Source organism: Balaenoptera borealis, assembly GCF_965194805.1.
Source record: "Balaenoptera borealis genome assembly, chromosome: 10".
Taxonomy (NCBI): domain Eukaryota; kingdom Metazoa; phylum Chordata; class Mammalia; order Artiodactyla; family Balaenopteridae; genus Balaenoptera; species Balaenoptera borealis.
The window spans coordinates 69,825,290-69,852,720 of NC_138874.1; the positions used below are offsets into that span (position 1 = coordinate 69,825,290).

At 43.9% G+C, this 27,431-nt stretch overlaps 1 protein-coding gene across 1 annotated transcript in view; it reads left to right on the forward strand.

The window, feature by feature from the left end:
- Positions 1–550: 550 nt before the first annotated feature.
- The window catches only part of LOC309635354 (uncharacterized protein), a gene marked incomplete at both ends in the record, with an annotated part of 125,309 nt that continues 98,428 nt past the window's right edge, over positions 551–27,431 (forward strand). The window contains 3 exons of the mRNA XM_082406411.1: positions 551–623; positions 1,862–1,938; positions 14,503–14,887. Coding sequence (XP_082262537.1) covers positions 551–623; positions 1,862–1,938; positions 14,503–14,887 — 535 coding nt within the window. The remainder of the gene's footprint in view (positions 624–1,861; positions 1,939–14,502; positions 14,888–27,431) is intronic.

Consider the following 27,431-nt stretch of genomic DNA (forward strand, 5'->3'; position numbering starts at 1 on the left):
GTTATGGGAAGGCGGTCAGGAAAGCACGGTGAACAAGGGTGTTTAGTGGAGTTTGTGATGCAGATTCAAGTTGGTGACTTTTTTATTGATGAGAGTTGTTGAGCGGCCTCCTCTTCCAGGTATGAGAGAAGGAGAGGTCCCTACAAGTGGGCATTTCCTTTATAAATGTGAATTTCCCTTGCAGGAGGAATGTTTGTGCCCTGTTCTAGAGCTTTGCCTGCATCTGCTGGTTCTTGGTGGCATTTAGCTCACACTAATCCACATGCCAAAGAGGCACATTCTGGGGTGTTCTGGTGCCCTCATTTCTGCACTGACTCGGCAGGATTCTTGCTGAGACCGGGCTGTGCAGGCCCCACAAGGATGGGGCCAAGGTGGAGGCCAAGGACAGGGTCTGGGTGAGATATGGTTGAGGAGAGTTTTGGTCATCTAGAATGGTCCTAGGCATGTGCCTGGTGTCTCTGTGTCCTGATCTCCTCTTCTTATAAGGACACCTGTCCTATGGGGTCTGTTACCTCAGAGTGAAGGGGGATTGTGTGTTCCATCCCCCACCATGGAAAAAGACATCCACATCCTGACCCCAGGGCCTCAGGACATGACCTCATTTGGAAATAGGGACTGGTCCTGTAAGTAGTTAAGACAAGGGCATTGGGGTGGCCCTAATCCTGTGTGGCCCTAGTCCTTTTAAGATGAGGGGAGACACAGACACAGAGGAGAAGCCACGTGAAGACAAAGGCAGAGATGGGAGGGATGCAGCCACATGTCCAGGGATGCTTGGAGCCGCCAGAAGCTGGAAGAGGCAGGAAGGATCCTCCCCTGGAGCCTCAGCACTTTCCAAGTAGACAGTTGCCGTGGGTGGGCCTGAACTGAAGGCAGTGCTGTGGACCCTGACTGTTCTGTGTTCCCTGCATGGTGCCCTGGGGACAGATTTCACAGGACACTGACCAGCAAGTTGGTTTCACATGAGACTTCTGGTCCTCTAAACATTCAGGCCCATCTCACCCTTCCTCTGGGCTTGGTCATACAGGGTGACTGTGCACCGTGTGGGGCTGGGCTCTCAGCCCCTGCACAGGACCCCTGGGTGTTGGTTAAAAGTGCAGGTTACACCCCAAGAATGATGGAAGGTGAATTTCTCATCAGCCCTATGCAGTGTGGGCAGGGAGTCACAATAAATTATAGAGTTAAAAGTAGAGGGGGGAATACTACTCAGCCATGAAAAGGAGTGAAGCAGTGATACAGGCTGCAACATGGATGAACCTTGAAAACATAATGCTCAGAGAAAGAAGCCAGACCCAAAAGGAAAATTAGTTAATTCCACTTACGTGAGATGTCCAGAACAGGCAAATCCGTAGAGACAGAAAGTGGTTAGTGGTGCTGGGGCTGTGGGAAGTGAGGGGTGACCTCTAAAGGGCAGGGGTTTTGAGGAGATGATGGGAATATTCTAAAATGGATCATGCTGATGATTGCACAACTCTGTGAATATGCAAAACACCACTGAGCTTTATGCTTAAAATGGGTGAATTGTATGGTACGTGAATTCAGTCTCAAAAGTTGTTATCAAAAGTGAAAAACTGGAGGCTTCCAGGCCCACCTCCAGAATCTGACCCCAGAGGTGCAGGGTCGGGCAGGACCTGTGTGTCTGAAAGCCCCATGTGTCCAACCAGGAGGTCTGAGGGCACCTCATGAAATTCTCCCCATGACACCAGACACCTGGGGCCCTAGTGTGGTTAGGCCTCAGGCCATGAGGCTGGATTCTGTGGCCTTGCTGTCCCCTCTTAGGGACGGTGGCATAGTCTCCGTAGAAGACGGTGGGTCAGCTTGAACCCTACTTCTTTCTTCTGCCCGTTTCCTCTTTCTCTCCCAGCAATGGTGATGGCCGAGCTGTGCCAGAGCAACCAAGGCAAGAGCATCATGCCCAGAATGACCGAGAAGTTTGACCAGGTGGGGTGGGCTGCTCAGAGGCAGTGACCCAGGACTGAGGTCCCAGGGCCTCCTTCTGAGTGTCATGGCCCCGGTGCCCCACTCATGGGCGTTGTTGTCAGGCCTGATGGTTGAAGCAGCCACGGTGTCAAGATTTCACTGGTAGAAACTGTACTCCTTTGCTTCCCTGGGAGAAGTAGGCATCCTTCTACTTTGTTGCGGAGACTCCTCTTTTAATAAACAAAAATGATAAGCTTTAATTACATATTAAGAATTATGTTATATACACATAAAGAATAATCATAAAGCTCAAGAAACAGAACATGATGAGTGGGCACCCAGGGGTGCCCTTCCCTTGTGACGGCCTCCTCCCTACCGTGAGATAGCTGTTCTCCTGATTTTGTGACAGTAATCTTGTCCTCATGGTTTACCCCCAGGCACGCATCTGTAAATAACAGTCCAGCTTGCCTAGTTCTGAACTCTGTACGTGGGTGTACTGCACGGGCTGCTTTGTTGCCCTTGGTGGCTTAGCACTGTGTCCATGAGATTCTTTCATCTCGTGGATATAGCTTTTTAAAAATAATTTTTATAGTTTTACCTACTTTGAATAAAAACCTACTCAATTGCTGTGCAATATTCCTTCGAGTGAGCATGCATAGTTCATTTCTTCATCTGCTTGTGATGGCCTTCAGGTTTCGGGTTTGGCTCCTGCAGCTTCAGAGTCATTGTGTGTCCTGGTCCAGTGCTCGTGGGTCTGTGTTTAACTGGGAGCAGCACGGTGGGTCCATGTGTGCACAGACTTCGCTGAGGCCAGATTGTTTCAGAAGTGGTTGCACCCCCGCCGGGTACCAGGCTTTCCATTGCTCCACATCCTGCTGATATTTGACACTGTGTCTTTAATATCTGCCAGTCTGGTAGGTGTATGCATAGTTTTTCCTTATGGTTTTATTTCCTGGGTTATTAGTGAAGTTGTGCACCTTATTGCATTCATGGACTATTTCCTGTGGTTCTTTTAAAAGTTAAAAAAATTGTGGTCAAATACATATAACATAAAAGTTACCATCTTAATCATTTTTTTAAAAATTATTTTATTTTTAGCTGCGTTGTGTCTTCATTACTGCGTGTGGGCTTTCTCTAGTTGTGGTGAGTGTGAGCTACTCTTCTTGCGGTGCACGGGCTTCTCGTTGCCATGGCTTCTCTTGTGGAGCACAGGCTCTAGGCGCGTGGGCTTCAGTAGTTGTGGCACGTGGGCTCAATAGTTGCGGCTCGCAGGCTCAGTAGTTGTGGCACATGGGCTTAGTTGCTCCACAGCAAGTGGGATCTTCCCAGACCAGGGCTCGAACCTGTGTCCCCTGCATTGGCAGGTGGATTCTCAACCACTGCACCACCAGGGAAGTCCCCTTCTTAACCATTTTTAAGTGCACATTTCGGGATCAGGAAGTAATTCACACCGTTGTGCAACCACGACCACCATCCATCTCCAGAACTTTTTCATCTTGCAAAACTGAAACTGTCCCCATTAAACATTAACTCCCTATTCCCCCTCCTGAAGCCCCTGGGACCCACCATCCTACTTTCTGCCTCTATAGATCTGACTGCTCTAGGGACCTTATATGAATGGATCAAACATTATTTGTTCTTTTGTGTCTGCTTTATGTCACTGAGCATAATGCCCTGAAATTTCATCCATGCTATAGCCTGTGTCAGAATTTCCTTCCATTTTAGGCTAAATAACATTCCATTGTATGGATGGACCATGTTTTCCTTCTCCATTCATCCACTGATGGACACATGTAATATCTACATTAATCTCTCACGTCTTACAATATTTGTGGAATAACTTCAGAAAGTCCTATGAATCAAAAGTCACTTACCATTAACTTTTTTCTTAAACTTTTTATTTTGAAAAAAGTCAAAGTTAAGAAAAAGGGAAGAATACACATGAGCTTCACTTGTGTTCAGGAATTAACGCTTTACGATATTCACTTTATTCCCTGTGTGTGTACATGTGCCTGTGAGCATACATTTGCTGTGCATGTGCTTGGGTATGTGTAGGTACACGTGTGCATTTGCACATGAACGTGTTAGTGTGTGCATGGGCATATGTGTGCTATGCATGTGTGTGCATGTGTATTCACATGCTAGTGTGTGCATATACTTATGTTGTGCAGGTGCATATGTTAGTGTGTGTGCTGTGCCTGCCTGTGCGCACACCTGTGTGTTTGCCAGAACCACTTGCAAGTTGGTTGCAGACTTAATTAGGCCCCAGATACCTCAGCACACACCTACTCAAACAATCCTGTGTAGCCATGTAAAGATCACGGATCTCGGGCATTTAAATGGATGGAGCTAACACAGAGTCTGTCTTCCAGTCGCTGTAACTATCTCAGTCACGTCATTCACACCTTCTTTAAGCTCCATTCAGGGTCCAGCTTAGGCCCCCATTACATTCAGTGCTCTGCCCTGGGTCCCCTTTAAGCTACAACGTCACGGTTGGAGAGCCCAGCCAGGGCTGGGGGGCGCCCCTCCCATTGGCCTGGCCTCCAGGCCCTGAACTTAGCTCCTGTGTTCCCATTGCTCAGTAAGGCCCTGACTCGGATGGGGCCACTAGCTCTTTCCTCAGAGGGTCCCGTCGCCCAATTAGGGGAGTTCATTCTCCCCAAACTCAGCATCAGGACTCGAGGGTGGACCACTGGGTCTCCTTCATGAGACCCTGTGCTTTTGAAAGAGCAGGCACTGTGGCATGGGGGTGATGGGCGGGTGGCGTGAGGCCCATGGTGGGCAGGCGGGCCGCCATGTGGAGATGGACTGGTGCCCTAGGAGCTCGGCCTGTGAGTTCTCCGCTCGGATGGCTTCTGTGCCCCAAACTCTCCACGTGTTCTTCCCTTGAACACAGTGCAGTGCACGCTCTGGGCATCAGAGTAACTTGACTGGGAGCCCTCGCAGCCATCAGCCTTCCACTCGGAATCGGCTTGTGGGATAGACGGTCTTGCCCAGGGTTCCAGTGCGGCCACCTCCTGCTGGGAGCTTGAGATGCTGGAATCAGGCCACTTCTGGTCTGTCCTTGCAAAAGACTAGGCTGCACTACAAGAAGCCCCTGGCTTACCCCGGGATCCTGACCACGATGTGACCAGAGAAATCTGTAACGTTTCTGTTTTGCATGTTGAAATGTCTAATGACAGAAAGATTTTGTTCAGTTTCCTGATGTGAGTGACTGTGGAGCCCGATGTTAATTTATTTTCCAAGAAATGTACATCCTAGTTCCCACACAACAGTGAGCCCCTGTTCAGAGATGAGAACCCACGTGTGTGACCTGTGCCTCGTAGGAGATCAAACCTAAAGTAGTTTAAACCTGGCCAAGTTCTGCCTACACCATAGATTTAGATCTCTCCATGCCCTGTCTAGACGGAATATGTTTAGACCTGACCGTGTGCTGTCTACAAATGAGAACATTTAGACCAGACTGTGTTCTGCGTACACTAGAACGTGGAGACCTGGGTAGAGATGTGGCCTGGCTTCAATCCTGGGAGCTTCAAGATGGAAGTGGAGACATCGGTAGAGACCTGGCCTCACTCCTGGAGCTTCAGGGTAGATGTGGAGACCAGGGTAGAGACCCAGCCTGTCCTCAGTACTGGGAAGCTCTGTGCTTCTGTCTGAATGCCAGTGCTCAGATGTCTGGGGTCTGGAGCTGAGGTGGGCTTGTCTGGGTAACAGCGCTCCGCTCTGAACGTGGTTACGTGGCCCTCCCAGGGTCAGTGGTGTCGTGGGGGCCTTAGTCCTTACCCCTCTGAGGTTCACCTTCCCTGGGGCTGGTGGAGACTCCTCAGGTGGGCTACCTGGTAATTATTCCAATTCACCAGCACGCAGAGGGCGTGGAGGGAGGCAGGTGTACCTGGTGAGTTGATTGCTGGGCACATGGATCTGGGCTTAAGGCTGATGGGCAGCAGGTGAGGTTGCTACTGTGCTCTCCTTCCGGTCGGCCATCCCCACTCCGCAGAGTCCGGTCGTGCCGCTCCTCTTTCAGCCCTGCTGCTGCGTGAGTTTTCTCCACACCTCGGTGAGCAAGGAAAGGGCTGAGCCTGCCAGAACCAAGGTACTGTGTTCAACTTTAGCCTGAAAGCTTTAAGAACAATTAAAATAACACAGAACCAAAGTGAAACAGGAAGGGACTGACTCTTCTGGGACAAGTGCCAGGAGTGGAGATGGAACCTATACTGCTTTCTACAGTCCTAGGAGGTCCCAGGGACCCGGCTTGTCCACACGTTGGGAGCCCACACAGCACAGCCACGGTGTCCTGACCAAGGTGGACGTGTGACCCCAGGTACAGGATCTGGGGAGGTGGGGTCCCCCTGGTGAGTGTGGACGTGTGACCCCAGGTGCAGGGTCTGGGGATTGTGTGGTCTCACCCCATCTGCATGGGTCAGGATCACATGTAGGGGGAGACCCCATATCTGCTTTTTGCCTGCAGTGTGTCTTGTCCCCTCTGAGATTTCCAACGTCTGAATTGAGGGTTTTGCCCTGATTTACCTGTGGTCCCTTTTCTTCTCTGTATCTTGTTGTGTTCATGTGAGGACGGACAACCTGGAAGGGGTGCTGCTCCATGTTCTGCTGAGTGATCAGGAACCCTGATCTGATGTGGGGATTATAGGGGAGTCAAAATTTAAATCTTCATAATCTGTGTATTAGTAGCTTCGGTATCATTGCTGACCCGTAGTTTTCACTGTTAGGGAAGAGTTATTGGTTTCATGTATCACGTAAAGGATTCGCAATGATGATAGGGCAACTCCGATTAGCATGATGGTTGGTAAATGTTTCAAATTGTGTCTACTTGGCCCTATCTGGATTTGTATACAGTCTAGGATTTTCCATTCAGTTAATGTAAGGAATGCTATAGTGAGTAAAATTGGGTGATTAGTGAAAGAATGTTGATTATGAACATATTCTTAGGAAGAGGACTTGAACCTCTGCGGATAAAAGTTTGTTTAATGCAGTTGCTGGGCTCTGCAAACCCTAACAAACCCTGTCTACAGTAAGGTATGCATAAACTAGTTGAATGTAGATTGTATCATCATTTACTTTGAAGACATTTTGTAAAGTCTGCCTTACTTGTCTTGAACTTTCATACTGGGAGAAATCTACAGTATAGATAGAAACCGACTGGGATTACTCCAGTCTGAACTCAGATCTCTAGGACGTTAATCACTGAACAAACACACCATGAATAGCAGTTATACCATTAGGATATCCTGATTCAGCATCAAGATCGTAAACGCTATGGCTGATACGAACTCTGGAAAAGGATTGCGTTGTTTATCCCTAGGATAACTTGTACCATAAGCATAAACAATATGCTTGATCAGTGTTTCAGAACAATAGGCAATAAAGCATTCTGACTAGTTGGTCTAAATTTTAATCACTAGATGGTTGTTTTAATCTCCAGGGTCACCCCAATGAAAATTGTTAATACATTAAAAGCTATGTTATCCCTTAAAAGTTCAGTTGTTTATTTTTTTGGTTTAATTAATTTAAGCTCGATAGGGTCTTCTCACCTTATATTATTCCCACCTCTTCAAGGGAAGGTCAACTTCACTGCTTAAAAGAGACAGTAAAAGCCTTGTGTAACCAGTCAAGGAAGTCCTTATTTAGAGAACAAATGACTACCTTTCCACACTCAGGATACCACAGCCCTTAAACAGATCTCACTGGGCAGGCGGTGCCTCTAACCAGAAGTGCTAGAGGTAATGTTTTTCATAAACAGGTAGGTTTGTATTGCTGAGTTCCTTTTACTTTTAAGAATCTTTTCTTTTTAAAAAAATTTCTTTCCTTTTTTTTTGGCTGCGTTGGGTCTTTGTTGCTGTGTGTGGGCTTTCTCTAGTTGCTTTGAACAGGGGCTACTCTTCGTTGTGGTGCGCGCGCTTCTCATTGTGGTGGCTTCTCTTGTTGCGGAGCACGGGCTGTAGGCGTGCAGGCTGCAGTAGTTGTGGCACGTGGGCTCAGTAGTTGTGGCACACGGGCTTAGTTGCTTTGTGGCATGTGTGATCTTCCAGGACCAGGGCTCGAACCCGTGTCCCCTGCATTGGCAGGCGGATTCTTAACCACTGTGCCACCAGGGAAGCACTAAAATCTCTTCTTAAATGCATACTTGTGTTGGGTTAACCATGTTTGAATAGGTTAAGTATTAGTTTAGGTTTCTTTTATTGTTAACTGTCATGGGTTATCTATTCTGATATAAGCTTATGCAAGGGGAAGTATTTCTTGTTACTCATATAAACAGTATTGCTTCTAATAATGAATAGATTAGCCCAGTATTAAATTAGGAGTTGCTTTATCTACTGTTGGTATTAAGATGAAAGTCTGTGTGGTGTTGACCTTGCACACTTTCTTAATTGGTGGCTGCTTTTAAGCCAACTATGGTATTGTTTATGCTTATTCTCTAGAGAAGGTTGTATCCTGTATCTGAAAAGCTGTCGTGTTGCAAAATAATATTTAAAATTACAGTAAAAGTTATGATTTTTTTAAAACATCTTTATTGGAGTATAATTGCTTTACAATGGTGTGTTAGTTTCTGTTTTATAACAAAGTGAATCAGTTATACATATACATATGTCCCCATATCTCTTCCCTCTTGCATCTCCCTCCCTCCCACCCTCCCCATCCCACCCCTCCAGGTGGTCACAAAGAACCGAGCTGATCTCCCTGTGCTATGTGGTTGCTTCCCACTAGCTATCTATTTTACGTTTGGTAGTGTATATATGTCCATGCCACTCTCTCACTTTGTCCCAGCTTACACTTCCCCCTCCCCATATCCTCAAGTCCATTCTCTAGTAGGTCTATGTCTTTATTCCTGTCTTGCCAGTAGGTTCTTCATGACTTTTTTTTTTTTCCTTAGATTCCATATATATATGTTAGCATACTGTATTTGTTTTTCTCTATCTGACTTACTTCACTCTGTATGACAGACTGTAACTCCATCCACCTCATTACAAATAACTCAATTTCGTTTCTTTTTATGGCTGAGTAATATTCCATTGTATATATGTGCCACATCTTCTTTATCCATTCATCCGATGATGGACACTTAGGTTGCTTCCATGTCCTGGCTATTGTAAATAGAGCTGCAATGAACATTGTGGTACATGACTCTTTTTGAATAATGGTTTTCTCAGGGTATATGCCCAGTAGTGGGATTGCTGGGTCGTATGGTAGTTCTAGTTTTAGTTTTTTAAGGAACCTCCATACTGTTCTCCATAGTGGCTGTATCAATTTACATTCCCACCAACAGTGCAAGAGTGTTGCCTTTTCTCCACACCCTCTCCAGCATTTATTGTTTCTAGATTTTTTGATGATGGCCATTCTGACCAGTGTGAGATGATATCTCATTGTAGTTTTGATTTGCATTTCTCTAATGATTAATGATGTTGAGCATTCTTTCATGTGTTTGTTGGCAATCTGTATATCTTCTTTGGAGAAATGTCTATTTAGGTTTTCTGCCCATTTTTGCACTGGGTTGTTTGTTTTTTTGTTATTGAGCTGCATGAGCTGCTTGTAAATTTTGGAGATTAATGCTTTGTCAGTTGCTTCATTTGCAAATATTTTCTCCCATTCTGAGGGTTGTCTTTTGGTCTTGTTTACGGTTTCCTTTGCTGTGCAAAAGCTTTCAAGTTTCATTAGGTCCCATTTGTTTATTTTTGGTTTTATTTCCATTTGTCTAGGAGGTGGGTCAAAAAGGATCTTGCTGTGATTTATGTCATAGAGTGTTCTGCCTATGTTTTCCTCTAAGAGTTTGATAGTGTCTGGCCTTACATTTAGGTTTTCAATCCATTTTGAGTTTATTTTTGTGTATGGTGTTAGGGAGTGTTCTAATTTCATACTTTTACATGTACCTGTCCAGTTTTCCCAGCACCACTTATTGAAGAGGCTGTCTTTTCTCCACTGTATATGCTTGCCTCCTTTTTCAAAGATAAGGTGACCATATGTGCATGGGTTTATCTCTGGGCTTTCTATCCTGTTCCATTGATCTATGTTTCTGTTTTTGTGCCCGTACCATACTGTCTTGATTACTGTAGCTTTGTAGTATAGTCTGAAGTCAGGGAGCCTGATTCCTCCAGCTCCGTTTTTCTTTCTCAAGATTGCTTTGGCTATTCGGGGTCTTTTGTATTTCCATACAAATTGTGAAATTTTTTGTTCCAGTTCTGTTAAAAATGCCAGTGGTAGTTTGATAGGGATTGCATTGAATCTGTAGATTGCTTTGGGTTGTAGAGTCATTTTCACAATGTTGATTCTTCCTATCCAAGAACATGGTATATCTCTCCATCTATTTGTATCATCTTTAATTTCTTTCATCAGTGTCTTATAATTTTCTGCATACAGGTCTTTTGTCTCCTTAGGTAGGTTATTCTTAGATATTTTATTCTTTTTGTTGCAACGGTAAATGGGAGTGTTTTCTTTCTTTTTTTTTTAATCAGTCATCAATTTTATACACATCACTGTATACATGTCAATCCCAATCGCCCAATTCAGCACACCACCATCCCCACCCCACTGCAGTTTTCCCCCCTTGGTGTCCATACATTTGTTCTCTACATCTGTGTCTCACCTTCTGCCCTGCAACCCGGTTCATCTGTACCATTTTTCTAGGTTCCACATACATGCGTTAATATACAATATTTGTTTTTCTCTTTCTGACTTACTTCACTCTGTATGACAGTTCCTAGATCCATCCACGTCTCAACAAATGACTCAATTTCGTTCCTTTTTATGGCTGAGTAATATTCCATTGTATATATGTACCACATCTTCTTTATCCATTCGTCTGTCGATGGGCATTTAGGTTGCTTCCATGACCTGGCTATTGTAAATAGTGCTGAAATGAACATTGGGGCGCATGTGTCTTTTTGAATTACGGTTTTCTCTGGATATATGCCCAGTAGTGGGATTGCTGGGTCATATGGTAATTCTATTTTTAGTTTTTTAAGGAACCTCCATCCTGTTCTCCATAGTGGCTGTATCAGTTTACATTCCCACCAACAGTGCAAGAGGGTTCCCTTATCTCCACACCCTCTCCAGCATTTGTTGTTTGTACATTTGCTGATGATGCCCATTCTAACTGGTGTGAGGTGATACCTCATTGTAGTTTTGATTTGCATTTCTCTAATAATTAGTGATGTTGAGCATCTTTTCATGTGCTTGCTGGCTGTTTGTATGTCTTCTTTGAAGAAATGTCTATTTAGGTCTTCTGCCCATCTTTGGATTGGGTTGTTTGTTTTTTTAATATTGAGCTGCATGAGCTGTTTATATATTTTGGAGATTAATCCTTTGTCCGTTGATTCATTTGCAAATATTTTCTCCCATTCTGAGGGTTGTCTTTTCGTCTTGTTTATGGTTACCTTTGCTGTGCAAATGCTTTGAAGTTTCATTAGGTCCCATTTGTTTATTTTTGTTTTTATTTCCATTACTCTAGGAGGTGGATCACAAAAGATCTTGCTGTGATTTATGTTAAAGAGTGTTCTTCCTATGTTTTCCTCTAAGAGTTTTATAGTGTCCGGTCTTACATTTAGGTCTCTAATCCATTTTGAGTTTATTTTTGTGTATGGTGTTAGGGAGTATTCTAATTTTATTCTTTTACATGTAGCTGTCCAGTTTTCCCAGCACCACTTATTGAAGAGACTGTCTTTTCTCCATTGTATATCTTTGCCTCCTTTGTCATAGATTAGTTGACCATAGGTGTGTGGGTTTATCTCTGGGCTTTCTATCTTGTTCCATTGATCTATGTTTCTGTTTTTGTGCCAGTACCATATTGTCATGATTACTGTAGCTCTGTAGTATAGTCTGAAGTCAGGGAGTCTGATTTCTCCAGCTCCATTTTTTTCCCTCAAGACTGCTTTGGCTATTCAGGATCTTTTGTGTCTCCATACAAATTTTAAGATGATTTGTTCTAGGAAACCCTATGCAAAAATAAGAGGCATAGATGATTAATGCAAATGATCCATTATCCAATTAATAAAATTTCCAGGAAGGGAGAACCAAGAAAATGAAAGGTAGCATATCAGTCGTACTCTAAGCAGGAGAGTTCACCACCAGATAGTCACATGAAGAGATCTTAATGGGAAGGTAACAGAGAGGTGTGGGCAGAGTTAAGGGAAAATACAGGATATGGTGAGGCAGTCAAAGACTAGCAAAAGAAGTTACCACTCTACAGCTCATGGAATCAGGGGAGACAATCGAGTCACAGAACCAGGGGACTGTGGAGGAAGGGCTACCTGATTAGCTGCTATAGTCTAGAGGCATGGCACCATCACCAGAGACTCAGCATTCATGAGGATGGGCCAGGGTTAGGGAGTCTCAGAGGCTAAGAGCAGGGAGTTGGAGCCCAAGTGGAATGAGAGGATGTCCCCATAAGGGGCAGACCAGGTGGGTGTTGGAGCTGAGTAGGGAGGAGTACATCTGCACAGGGTAGGGCAGCTACTGGAGCAGCCCAGCACTGTGAGAGCAGAGCACCCCATGGTCGGGAGGGTCTGGCATCGGATGTCAGAGCCAGAACAGAACAAAGAGAGTACCCATACAGGGGAGCAGGGATTTAGTAGCCCAATGCACAGTGTCAGAGACCAAATACAATGAAGAGGGTGTCCACACAAGAAAAGGGAACCGCCAAGGTGGAATGCCAAAGCCCAAGCAGAATGAGGTGCTGGTGGGAGGGTGTCCTACTATGGGAAGTTGGCTCCATGCAGGGGGATCAACCAAGCAAAGCAAATATATTAAGAATGATGGGAGCCAGTTTTCTCACTGATTAAGAAGGCAGTTACAAATACAGAAGGGGAGAAAACCAGAATGAGCCCTGTGGCTTTGAATTAGAGTTAGAGGTATTATGTAAATTAATGGTTTTCAATATATAGAGATAAATATTAATGTAATTGTGAGACACACACACACACACACGCATTTTGTTCTGTCCACTGAGACAGCCTAGGAGCAATGAGCACCCCAATAGCAATGAGCACACCTAGCACCCATATGTGACTTCTCAAAGCCATTCTCCATTAAAAGAATCCAAGGGGCAGGGAAGATACAAGATGAGCCTGTAAGATCTTTGGGGCCTACAAAGTAACAAAGTGCTCTAAGAATGATGGAGCATGTTAAAAAGACCCAGAATCCAGTTTGAAGAGGTCCTCACTGGTCAAATCTGGGACAATGTGAGGATTAAAATAAACAATGAGAGTAATGAATAATAACCCACTGAATCAAACAGAAAGCTATGAGTCCTTTCCAATATAAATAAATGAATAAGTGAAGTGAAAGTTCAACGGGGAATCCACAGTATGTCACGCATTCTGATGGTTGATGCCTCTTCTGCTCATTGGTGCTTGTTCTGATGGCTGATGCCTTGTTCTGACAGTTGGCACCTATTCTGATGGTTGGTGCCTATTGTGATATTGGGTGCCTATTCTGATGACTTGTGCCCCTTTTAATGGGTTTTTTTTAATAACCTGTTCACCAGACCAAAACTATGAAAAACATGGTCCTTTAAAATTTAATTCTGAATATAAAATATTTGGGGAATATAATATCCTTGCACCTGTGTAGATGCATATGCTATTGAGGGAATACAACAATCAGAAATGATATTTTTGTAGATAACCATTACATGTTTTAACTGTTTTCAACAGCAGTATATATCTGACCAAAGAGAACGGTTTCATAAATAATGGATTTTTTCAAATAAAATTAAAAAAAATAAAACAAAATGTAAATAAATAAAGTAAACCTTATGCTGGAAGCAGACACTCTCAAAAACGCCAACAGGCCTCCTTTGGCTTGTGTGTTCCTCCACCTGACAGCTGGCTCGGTTTCTGGATGTGGAATAATCCTCTTTGATTACTGTAGCTGTCTAGTTTATCTGTTGTTGCAGAAAGCATCAGACGTAAGGCACAGTATACACCTCCAGCGCTCATTTGTCTGAATTCAACTTTTAATAAGTTTGGAACAGGAAAGCCACATTTCCTTTCTAAAGTGCTTCAGAACATGTGGCAGTGGTTACCCCTTACATAAGACAGCCTGTTTATATTTATTTTTAAACATTGGTGCTCCCCAAGCATTTCTTTATCTTCTACTTATTTGTGAAGTGGATGTATTCCAGAAGACGTTATGGGATGAAAAAGAGCCTCATGGTCCATTCATTTATTCATGCACTTATTTACTAAAAAATAATTACCAGGCTCCTACCATAGGCCAGGCGCTCTTGTAGACCTTGAGGATGCAGAGGTGAGCGATATCCTCACCGTTTTTTGTGGCAGTTGAACATCCATCCAAGAAGTTTCCCGGAATGCGTGCGAAAAGAAGCATCACTCCTACCCGCTTCCAGATATCCCCGCTTTACCCCGATGTGGAGAGGAGACGTGTCCCCAGGAGCTGAGGTGAGCGATGGGGCCTAGCCAGGAGCCAGGGCTGCTGCCAGGGCGGGCCTTCCCCAGTCCGGACCGCCCCCTTCGGGACACCCGGCGGGGCGGGGCACGGAGGGGCCGGGCGGTGCACTCCGCTCCCGGCCCGCCCTCCTCCCGGCCCCCAGGGGGCGCTCGCGCCAAGGCATAGGAGCAGGCAGCGCGTGGGCGATGCGTGGGCTGCGTGGCCAGCGGATCTTCAGAAGGTGGAAAGTCTTTGCGGAGGCTTGGTGCCTCGCCGCCCGCTCGGGCCCCGCTTCCTCCCTCCAGCTCCCCATACTCTCCGCCGCCCCCGCCCCCCTCCCCTAGAGACTTAGGGCCGAGTGGACCCACCCCCGACGCCTGGAGTGGAGCCGGGGTCCCCGCGGAGCCCGAACTCCCGGCTTGGCGTCTCTTCTCTCTGCCGCCGCTGCGCTGCCTCGGAGCCCGAGGGGAGGGCGGCGCGACCCTCGACCTCGCCCACGGCCGCACCGCCGCAGCACTCGGGCTGGACCCCGCCAGCCGAAGCCCAGTCCGCCCTCGGGGCCCCGCGCCTGGTAAGTAGGGGCGGACCCAGTACCGCGTCCCCGGGCTGCTGCGGGAGACCAACTTTTGAGTCCCACGTGTTCGCGTTCGCTCGGAGCCGCCCCTGCTGTTTAGGAAGAGCTAGCTGGGGGCAGCGCCTTGGTCCAGGGGAACTTTGGTGCGCCGTCTAGCTCCTGCCTTCCAGCCGGTTCACCGGGGCCGGCGGGAGCGGGGAGAGGTCCAAGCTGCGCCTCCTGAGGGGAATGGGGAGGGGGAGGCGCAGAGTCTCAGCGTCCCAGCTGCAGTCGCAGCGCCCCACCTCCTGAGCGAGGGGATGTGCGGTGTCCCAGGGTTGGAGCCGCTGCAGTGGGACTCAGCCTCCTAACCATCCCCCCACTCTTTACAGTAGGTTCCAGTATTTAATTGAGTCTTGGGCTCTCGGGTTTACAACTCATCCACGGGCTCGAAACTCATCCATTGGCTCGTAGGTCCCTTGAAGAGCTCAAAGATCTTGGTTTGTATTTTCCTTGAGGAGGAACCTGGACCCTGCCCCAAGGCTGCACATTGTTTCTGGATTGCCTCTCCCTTGTTTGCGCATCCCCCTCTCCCTTCCCTGATTTGCAAAGGTTTGAACCTGCTGTTTGGAACTCAGGGACGGTCTTGGAGGCTGAATGACGCCTATTTCCTACAAACCAGAAACGGGGGACACAGAAAGGCTTTTGTGTCCAGGAGGGCCCCACAGGGTCCTTGCTTTCAGGCTGATCCCTGAGAGAAGTACTGTTAGGAAGATGTGTTCCTCCCTCCCCCTGAAGGACGTGGGTGGGCTTTAAGGCTCTAGTTCCCCCCACCCCTTGCTCCCGCCTTCCAGGTCCTTGGGGGTGCATGGAGGAGGAGGTGCAGGAGGAGCGAGGGCTGCAGGGGTGTCGGTGGTTGGCAATGAGGGAGGCATTGCATGCGCGCCAGTGCGTGTCCCGCCCCGACCCCTCGGAGCCCAGGATCCCTGATTCCCTAATGGGCTGCCCAGGAAGCCAGTGGGCTGCGTCATGTGCTGCCTTGTCACAAGTAAGAGGTGATGGCCTCCCGCTGCACCAGGAGTGCCCAGGCTTTTGCCCAGACGTCCCCCAGAGTTCCAAGCCCTGGGTCATGAGGCGTAGCTTTGTGGGAGCCGGCGTCCCTGGACCAGGGGCACTCGAAGGAGATGGTGGGTGCTGACCAGTGAAGCAAAGTGGTCTTGGAGGTGGTTCATGCACATCTTTATGCAGGTGAATCAGGCAGCCTGGAACTAGGTGCTGGGTGCCCTGGAAGTGAAGCTGAATCCGGCCTCTGTACCCCGACACCGAATTAAATGTTGGAGACAAAGTTTTGGGTGAAGTACAAAAAGAATAGCTTTATTGCTTTGCCAGGCAAAGGGGGCCAGAGCCGCCTAATGCCCTCAAAGACTGTGCGTCCCAACAGGGAGGGGGTAGTGAAGAGTTTTATGGTAATGGTTCGAAGAGGACGTGATCAGCTTGTGGACATTTTTCTGATTGGGTTGGTGGTGAGGTAAGTGGGAGTCAGCATCATCAACCTTCTGGTTCCACCTGGTGGCCTGAGGTCTACGTGCTTGTGGGCAGCATACAGTTAACTTCTCCCACCTGGTTGGGGTTTCAGTATCTGCAAAACAGCTCAAAGGTATTGTTTTGCGTGCCCCTTGAGGGGGAACCAGGACCCTCCCCCAAGGCTGCACTATTGTTTCTTTTGGCAGTTCCTCCCTAGTCTCCGCATCCCCCTCCCTTCCCTAATTAGCAACTGTTTGAACCTGCTGGTTGGAACTCAGGGAAAGTAATGGAGGCTGAATGAAGCCTATTATCTGTAATCAAGAAATGGCGGTGTTGACTTAAAAAAAAAAACAAAAAACAAAGCACAACATAAACTGTTTGAACCTGCTGGTTGGAACTCAGGGAAAGTAATGGAGGCTGAATGAAGCCTATTATCTGTAATCAAGAAATGGCGGTGTTGACTTAAAAAAAAAAACAAAAAACAAAGCACAACATAAGCGTTGCGAGTTAAGTTTTATTTGGGGCAAAATGAGGACTGCAGCCCAGCAGACAGCGTTTCAGTGAACTCTGAGAAACTGCTCCGAGGAGGCGAGGAGCAGAGCCAGGTTATGTAGAAGTTTTATAACAAAGGGCAGGTAGTCAGAACGTGAAAAGATTATTGTTTTTTCTTTTTTTTTAAAGAATTTTGGTAGGAACTTTATAAATTTATTTATTTATTTATTTTTGCTGTGTTGGGTCTTCGTTTCTGTGTGAGGGCTTTCTCTAGTTGCAGCTAGCGGGGGCCACTCTTCATCGCGGTGCGCGAGCCTCTCACCATCGCGGCCTCTGTTGTTGCAGAGAACAGTCTCCAGACGCGCAGGCTCAGTAGTTGTGGCTCACGGGCCCACTTGCTCCGCGGCATGTGGGATCTTCCCAGACCAGGGCTCGAGCCCGTGTCCCCTGCATTGGCAGGCAGATTCTCAACCACTGCGCCACCAGGGAAGCCCCCAAAGATTATTGTTAAAGAATACCAGGTATCACAAGTTAAGGAATTTAGTGCTTTTCTATGTATGGGAAGGTGCAAGAGTCTGGGCTCACTGAAATCATTCCTTTGATATGCACCTCAGCCATCTGGCGCTAGTATCCTGTGTTTTCAGATCCTGAGTTTCCTCAGGGTTCACCATAGGGAGTGGCTGCAGTCTGTTGGCTGCTAGATGGCAGGTATTCTTTTCAGCCCTGAGTTCCCTCAGGGCTCACTGGCTCACGTTGGAGGGCTGCAATCCTTGATGACTATGACATCCTTTGTTTACTGATATGGCAGGAAATATTCCATTACATTTATAAATATTCCATTTATCAGTCCCTCCTCTTGGTCGGAAAGTAGACCAATGTTTGGGAGAGATTTCATGACCAAATTTTGTCCCACAGCGCTGGGAGGTTCATCCCAGATCAGGTGAAAATTCTTGTTGATATGCCACTCCAGGTGTTAATTTTCAGATTAGGCCCTGTTTAATCATCAGATTAAAGATTTTCTGGATCCTTTGTCTTACTAATCTATTATGATCCAGGAAATGTTTTCCCTTGTTGAATCTTCCCATATCTAGAGTTGCACTATTACAATCACTGATCGCATACAGAACTATATATTTGATCAACTCTTTCAAGCCACCTAGTCATCATTATTTTTGTTGGAGGCTCAGTCACACATTTGGTAATATAGAAAACAATAATCTTGTAAAACAGGCAAAATACAAATAATATAGCTAATAATATTAATAGAGTTATGAGTAAATATTTAAGCCAAGAGCGTCCCATGCCAAACCAGTTTTCTAAGAGGTCATCAGGGTTTGGGAATGGGTCACTTAAGGCAGAAATCTGATTTTTCATATGGTTCATTAAACATGTTGTATTAGAGGATTCATCAAGTATGAAAACACAGCATTCAGTTTGAATTATGGCATAGGTGCCTCCCTGAGACGCTGTAAGGATGTCAAGAGCCGTGCAGTTTTGTAACACTGCTTTTCTCATCATAGAGACCTCAGAATTCAGTAGGCTAATAGCCTGGTTACTATCATTGAGTACTGTAAGAGACAACGATCTTATAAAATAGGATATAAGTAATGCAGCTAGTAATATTGACAAAGTCATAGTGCAGCAGGGAGACACAATCATAAACAATTTGGAAACAAAGAACAAATTAAAACAATGCTTAGTATAACTAGTTGTAATCCAGTTGCAATAAACCATCAAGTCCATAGGAGAGCCAGCTGGAAAAGCCAAATTCTGGCAGGATCAGGTAGAGCAAAAAAGATAAATGTTTTATCTTTGTTTACAAGGGTATACTTTATCAACTCGTAGGTCATAGCATAAGAGAAAAGGTTTTTCTGAAACACCAAGATTAAAGCTAGTATATTTCCCAATGTCATAAAGTTATAAATCATATTCATCAGTTCATTCAGTCCCATGTAATTGATTCCTGTTGATCTGGATGAAGTAATCAGGTTTTCCATCATTTGTTACATAGTTCAGTGGTATTATCTAAAGGCCATCAGAAACTTGTCTGTTAAAAAAAAAAAAGTTCTTTTTATGAGTCTTCTTGAAAATCTTCATTCTATAAAAGCATCAGGACAAAACTTAAAATAACATGGTTAAAGATTTGAGTGCAATGCAATTAGTAGGAAACTTGGATATTTCCGTGACATATAACATTTTAGAATAATTAGAATTATGACTGATAACATTGTATCAGGGCATATCAGATGTTAGGAATTCCATATAAATTTTGGAGTATCTATATTAATGACACTTATCCATACACTGTAACCTAAGGTTCGTCTCCAATCACTTGACAATGTTTCTGAAGTAATTAAACATACCAAATAAACTTAGTTTAACATTCCTCTCTAAAGGTTCTGAAGAACCTTAGGGGCAGGGCAGGAATAAAGATGCAGACGTAGAGAATGGACTTGAGGACACGTGAGGGGGAAGGGTAAGCTGGGACGAAGTGAGAGACTGGCATGGACTTATGTATACTACCAAATGTAAAATAGCTAGTGGGAAGCAGCCACATAGCACAGGGAGATCAGCGGTGCTTTGTGACCACCTAGAGGGGTGGGATAGGGAGGGTGGGAGGGAGAGGCAAGAGGGAGGAGATATGGGGATATATGTATATATATAGCTGATTCACTTCGTTATAAAGCAGAAACTAACACACCATTGTAAACCAATTATACTCCAATAAAGATTAAAAAAAAAAAAATGCCTCTCTAAGATGTCTCAGAGATGTTCCTTCAAAGCATCCCAGAGTCAGCTGGAGGCTAAAAGAGCTTTAGTTGGATTTTAATATTTGGGAAGTTTGTTAAAAATATGAAAAAGGTTTTAAAACACAACAGGTCATTGTGAAATAATACTTACTCATTTAACCAAAGTCACAAAAAGATTAGTTAAGGGCACAGAAACTCACACGATCTGTTAACAAAAAGGGGCACTGTAAGAAACTTTGTTCAAATTCCAGTCTTGTACCAGTTTACTTAACAAAATCTATTTACTTAGTTAACTTCAATCTAAATTTAGTTAATCCTGACCATGCATAAAACTTTTTTTCCTCAGGGTTTCTTTTCCACAGCCTTTCATTATCTGTATTCATATCAGCCTGTCCCTTATTTTTTCTGTCCAAATAAACCAACCAGCCCTAAGATATACTTTCTTCCTTTTCCCTCAATAAAATTTAATTCCATTCCTCATATCTTCTTTACTGGAAACACACATTCTACTTTCCTACTGTACACTGAAATATTTCTGTATTATTCCTATCCGTTTTTTTAAAATTTTATTTATTTAATTATTTTATTTTATTTTTGGCTGCATTGGATCTTTGTTGCTGCACGTGAGCTTTCTCTAATGGCGAGCGGGGGCTACTCTTGTTGCAGTGCGCAGGCTTCTCATTGCGGTGGCTTCTCTTGTTGTGGAGCACGGGCTCTAGGCACGCGGGCTCAGTAGTTGTGGCACGTGGGCTCAGTAGTTGTGGCTTGCGGGCTCTAGAACGCAGGCTCAGTAGTTGTGGCGCACGGGCTTAGCTGCTCCGCGGCATGTGGGATCTTCCTGGACCAGGGCTCGAACCCGTGTCCCCTGTGTTGGCAGGCGGATTCTTAACCACTGTGCAACCAGGGAAGCCCTCCTATCAGTTTTAATTACATGTTTAAATTAGAATCCTCAACTCTTAAAAACCTTAATTTCTAGTGAAAGTTAAGAAGTAAGCAGTTATGAACTGTCTTTTACATTAGCATTCTGTAGATTGGTGAGCATAAATACCAGTGATAATTTCTAAAAACATTTGTTTTCTTATAGAGGACATCTCAGGGTGACAGCAAACATTTTCATTAATAGTCCTAAATACCTTTAGTTTCTCTACTTAGTAATTGATGTCTCAGTATCTTTTTTTTTTTTTTTTTTGGAAATTAGCTATTCAGTAAACTTCCATAACTTAAATTAGCACAACTCTATAACTTTAAGTTATCAAATATCTGAAGGGATAATTTTAAGTAGACATTTCTAAAATATATTTTTAAAGAGTTTACCCCAAAGCTTTTATTTACATTTAAAGTGTTATCAAACTATTTTTCTTGCAACAGATATGATAAGGTCTTATTTGACTTCTATTAAACCTAGGTACAATAAAGTATTACGCTCAATGTTGATGACTCTAACGGCATGTCTATATTAATTAGATCCACAAACAAACTTTAATACCAGATATCAACCTAATATTGAATATTTCCCGGTTCACGTGAACCTGAAAGTCATTTTGGCCGGTTTCTTTATTTGTAAGCGCTTTTTAAAAAATTAAATAGAGCTCTTTATTTATAAGTTCAATTTTGATAATACTTTCCAGAGGTAGAGATAATCTCATATGTATAATGTGGACACAGACATAAACAGGCAAAACTAGAGGTCTCATGGCTTCATTTAAAAGAAAAAAAACTTAGTTATGAATTAGGTATTACAATATAAACTTACTAGTTTACAAAGGACAGTTGGAATACATTAAAGTTGCTTGCTTATATGACTAAGGCTTTACTATTTGTAAAGTTTGGCTGAGGGAGCATTCGCAGCGGTTTGAATTTTATAACTGCCACTTTGTCATTTTTTTTTTTCCTTTATTTCACGTCTTGTCTGATTGAGCTAATTAGGCTCAGTCTCAGGTCCTTGTGGCCTGTATTTACATTTCTGGTTTGTAGAGATTTGCAAGAGAAAGACAGTTGCTTTTAGTTTCCCAAAGAACAGGTCTGTCACCTAAATGATACTAAAAGATTTTATCAGTGACAAGATTTCTAATTAAACTGAAAATTATTTTACGAGTTCTATGTTCTAGAACTTTAATTTATCATGCCTTCAAAGGTTTGTATAAGGCATTCAGCAAAGACCGTCTTTCTGAGTTTACAGTTTACAGGTTAAACCCAGAGCAAAATCACTATTTTTATTTTTCTTAGCCCTTGAATGTTAGTTCCCAGTTTTACCTATTTGTATGGTTCAGGTAACCCTGTTGGTGTCTTTTAGTATGTTCAGTTAATATTTCCTGAGGGGCAGATTTATATGCGTTGTCTTATAATATGCAGGGGAAGTATTTCCCAGTGAAACATGACTATTCCACAGTATATTCCACAGTATAATTAAACAAAAGAGATGTAGCCATCTTATATAAAGCCCATTTAAATATACCAATTTTATATACTTTCATCTCAATTCCATCAACTTTATACCTTTAACTTTACTTTTCATTAAGAGCCAATCAACAAGCTTACAGGAGGAGTTCTAGAAGTTTTTATTTCTGTTCCCTGTCCATTTTATCTTTTTTTATATAAAAGGCTTCTGGGATCCCCAGAGTGAGGTTGAGGCAAGGAACTTAGACCCTTTGGCCTAACTGTTGTCCCAAGTAATTGCTGGTCAGGTGTCTCAGTGTAAAAAAAATTTTTTTTACCCGTTAAATATACTTTAAAGCTGGGGTAAAGAGAACAGACATGTTTGGCTTTTAATGTTGGGGACCAGTAGGGGGTCCCTTTTGGCCCATTTAACCTTAGGGAGTGTAATATCAAAACCTTGTGTTTTGATCACATCAGTGTCCATTTTATTTATCCCATTTTAAATAACCATCTAAAGATTGCTTTATTCATTTGAGATAATTCCTTTAAAATTTCTACCTTGTTGGAAATAGTATCTAGACTTTCCTTACAGGATTTTTACCGTTAGCATTAATTATTCTAATGATTCTATTAGCATCTGTGAGACCCATTGAGGGAAGGCAAAGACCACAAATGAAGCTTCCCACACCAGTTTTTCTTTCTTGTTTTAAACTAAAGAAGTTCTTAGGTAATCATTAGATATATTTCTTTTTTCCACCTTTAATGTGATTTTTGTTTTTATAGGTACCAATAAAACAGCTGTTTATAATGAGAGCACTCTAGATTGACCAATTTGTTAGTTTCTCCAATTTTAAAAGGATCCATCATTTGGCCATTAATAAAGTATATGTATTTATAGTGATTCAAACCATTAAGACGCAAGAGGCTTCCCCATAAGAGAGCAGGGGAGGATGTAACCTAAGTAAAATCCAGAAAGTTTACTCTCAAAAATAGTATGGCGGAGGTCAAGTTTTCAAAACACAGACATACAGGGAAAGTCCTAGGAAGATCAGGTAGAACATTTACATCTCAAAGACATGGGAAGAGAAATGCAGGTTTCCCCCTAGAAGACCTTTGTTTAAAGTCAGAATTCTGAAAAGATATTTTTATCCAGCCAGCTTTTTAACCTTAATTTAACTTAACTGCGTATGCAATAAAAGAGCCTCCTCATTTTTAGGGTGTGATTTCCTTTAACTTCCAATTAAGTAAATACTGATTGATATAGAGGCTCATAGGTCTGCATGGTTAACTCAGATTTCTTAGCAAATCCCAGTGGATCCCGACTCAGATCGGAAAATTCCTTAGCCAAGGCTCTTAAGTTCTGCAGGGTGTATACGTAAGCACCCAGGATGGTTCACCCCTCCCTGTAATAGGTTTCTCCTATGGGACCACTGCATGGTACAAGGACTCTGCATCCACCACTCCCATAAGTTTCTCAGTCGACTGAGAAAGCCGTAACCAGCCGGGAGGAGTCTTGTCCCTTTTTTTCAGAGCAGCGCTCTCATGTAATATCTTTACTTTTACCCTGACAAATTCTATTAAGGCAGCCATTGAGGAAAAGCATCAGATCAGCCTCTCACCTAACCACTCAGCCAAGACCACTCAGTCTCCTACAACTGAGCAAACCCTGGTATCTTTCACCCGGATCCGTCCCCGCCCCCCACCCCCCAGTATCTTTCAGCTGGGCGGGGGCAGGTTCCTGCTATACACCACCAAATAAAACTCAGATTCATCAACCAACACGGGAGATCCAAGAGCCAGGAGAGACTTACCCAAATTTGTCTGGACTCTCCGAGGAGGCAGATGAACACAAGGGGCCGCTACTGGTACCAAGGCTCCGTTTCCTCTTAGAGTTCAGGCGAAGGAGAGAAGTCCACTCTGGGTCCCTTATTCGTGGTCGCTATACCTCTTTAAAAAAATGCACAACATGAGAGTTGGGAGTTAAGTTTTATTTAGGGCAAAATGAGGACTGCAGCCCAGCAGACAGCGTTTCAGTGAACTCTGAGAAACTGCTCCGAGGAGGCGAGGAGGGGAGCCAGGTTATGTAGAAGTTTTATAACAAAGGGCAGGTAGTCAGAACGTCAGAAGATTATTGTTAACTAAAGAAAACCAGGTATCTCAAGGAATTTAGCGCTTTTCTATGTATGGGAAGATGCAAGAGTCTGGGCTCACTGAAATCATTCCTTTGATATGCACCTCAGCCATCTGGGGCCAGTATCCTTGTGTTTTCACATCCTGAGTTTCCTCAGGGCTCACCTTAGGGAGTGGCTGCACTCTGTTGGCTGCTAGTTGGCTAGTATTCTTTTCAGCCCTGAGTTCCCCTAGGGCTCACTGACTCACATTGGAGGGCTGCAGTCATCGATGTCTATGACATCATCCTTTGTTTACTAATATGGCAGGAAATATTCCATTTATAATTATTCCATTACATTTATAAATATTCCATTTATCAGTGGACACAGAAAGGCTTTTGTGCCCAGGAGCCCCAGAGGGTCCTGCTCGGTATCATAAAGTCCCAGAGAGATTTTGGAAATAGAAAGGGAACAAGTATAAACATGGAAGACCCAGAAGGTCAAGGATAAGACGTCCTCCATCCTTTTCTTTCCCCTTTTTTCCACTCTCCCTCCTCCTTCCTTCTACGCCTTTGTCCGTCTTTCCATCCATCTTTCTTTCCATCCATCTTTCTTTCCATCCTTTCTTCCATTCTTCTATTCTTCTCTCCTCCTTCCTTTCTCCCTCCATCCTTCCCTCTTTTTCTTTCCCCTCCTCACTTTCTTCCCTTTATCATTTCCTCTAATTTTTCCTCCCTCCCTCCCTCCCTTCCATTCAACAGACATGTTTAGGTGTCTTCTGGGTGCTGTTGGTACTTAGTTTGCACGGAATTTTGTTGCCCTTTCTGTCAGGACAGGTCCACCCTTGTGCTACCAGGGAACACTGTTGTACTGTGTTACCTTCCCCTCCTCTTTCTTTCCTTTATCAATTAGCATATATGGAACAGCTGCCTTAGAGAAAAAAGCTAAAATGATCATGGAGTTCACTTTCAGGAAGGAAGGTTAAAGTCAAGTTTAGAAATCGAGGTATGAGTACGTGAAAAGCTGAATAATAGTGGAATAATTACATGATGTCACAAGACAAGGATGTGAGATGCCAGAAGACAGCATGAGCATTATTGTTAGAGTGAAAGGAGACACCGGCTGAGTTTAGAGAATGGAGCAGTTATTGTGGGGTGGATGGGTTTGGGAAAGCCTTATAGAGAAGGAGCGTAAACTGGGGTTCCAAATAGGATTTTCATATTTGGAAAAGAGGGAAAATTTCAGTCCAGGAAAGGGGAATGACGTGGGTAAAAGCTCAGCAGTTTTGGTCTTTTTTGTTGTTGTTGTTGTTTGTCGCCTACATTTTCCAAGGGAAAGTTCCAGTCCAGGGAACCTCTTTCTTTCCCAGGGCTCCTTTGCCGCCACTTCCTCTTCAGTTCTGTGTCTTTCCCCACATTTTAAATTCACCTGTTGATGGGCTCAGGGGAAGCACCCCGTTTCTCCCAGTCCCTGCCTTGATCAGCAGACTGGTCACTTTTTGCTGCACATAAAGAGCTTCTTGGAGGGGACATCTAAACTGAAGAGAGGGTGTTGAAATGTTATTCCCAGCTTGGTGGTTGAAATTCCAAGTGTAATTTTTATCAGCTCTGCGTGAGCCGGAGCATGGTCTGACATGCTGGCGATCTCAGAGGGCCTGAAGTCAAGGATTTCAGTTGGAATTCCTGGTGTGGCTGGCCCAGTGTGATTGAGTCCAATCCAGGGAATGCTCATTTTTCTTGCACACTGTATGTACATTTAACAGTTGTTCTTGGATGTTTTCATAGTAGATGTGTGTTATATGCTGAAGCCAATCCATATTATTTGGTTCTGACATCCTCAATCCATGAAGGAATAGTTGATTTTCAGATGCCTGCAGAACCTTGATCCTAGCCAGGTGTCTGGGTCTTTCCTGGCAGTGACTTGAGTGAAATCTGACCGATATACTGTGGTGACAGCCAGGCTGTGGAAGTTGAAGACTCTACGTTTATTCCCTCTGAGGCTGGCATTTCTCTGCGATTGTTCCATTGTATCCGTTCCAAGGCTAGGGAGATATAAGGTGGCCAGGGTCCCCCTAGGCTTGTGGCCTCTTGATATTTGCCCTTAAGTAAAAGAAAAAATCCCTTTACCAAATACTTGCTGGTTGCTGAGAATAAAAATTTTCTCATGGGTACATTACAATTGATTATTAAAAAGTTCACATTCAGGAATCCTATATGTTGTGTGTGTGTGTGTGTGTGTCTGTCTGTCTGTGTGTGTGTCTGTCTGTGTGTGCGCGCGTGTGTGCAGAACAAGGAATTCCTTTTCCTTCCAAGGATAGTGTAGTGATTCTCAGAGTCTATTTGATCTTTCCTTCCCTTCCTTCATCAGGTGAAATCTGGTTAAAAGGGTTACCTTGGAGCAGAAAGGAAGGGGAAAGATGGTCCTGGTGGTAAAGCCTCACTGAAAGCTGTCCTAGAATGATATTGTCAAAAGACAGTTTTGAAAGTTTTAATTCAACTCTACATGTTATAAAAAAAAGGGAAACCTAGGTCCAGAGATGTCAAGTGATTTGGGCCAAAGTGATGCAGCAGCTTAAAGATAAACCAGGATCTGAGTACAGGTTCTCTGACTCTTGGAAATAATTACATGTACAGAATCTTTGCACCCTGTTATCAAAGTATGTTAGACATAGAAAGCGATGATAAGTAAATTAAATGTTTGATCAGCAGAATAAATGAAACAGCTTTGTTCCACACTTCATTGGGAGTGATTTAACAGAATTTTTAAGAAAAATTTTAAAAGTGGAGGATAAAATATATTTCAAGAGTACAGAGGTCTTTTACAAAGATATATAGTGTCTGTTTGAAAATATTCTCATAAAAAAAGCAATCAGACTTAATTGCCCACGACATTCTCATAACATGATATAAGGACTTTGGAGGTGTAGAATGCTGAGCTAATTAAAAGCTATCCAATTGCTCAAAAACTATTAAATAGCTGTTTTGTGAAAGAAGAAGCCAAGTACACAATATATCAAAAGACAGTAGAAGTGCAGTCTTCCCGGTATACCATGGGATGCAATGAAAACTGTAATTGGACTACATTTCCTACTCCCAAACGCCAGTGTTAGAGAAGAAAAATAGAGATTAAAACAGCTTCTGAATCAAAAACATTTTAAGAAAAAAAGAAAGAAAAAGGAAAGAAAAATCAAACTAATCTGGGTATTGAGAAAGGAAAAACCAAGTGGTCTAATGAACAAAGCTATCATGTCTAGCCCCAGCTTGATAGTGCCTCTTCCCTCTCCTCCTTGTCAGCTGCCCCTTGTCTTCA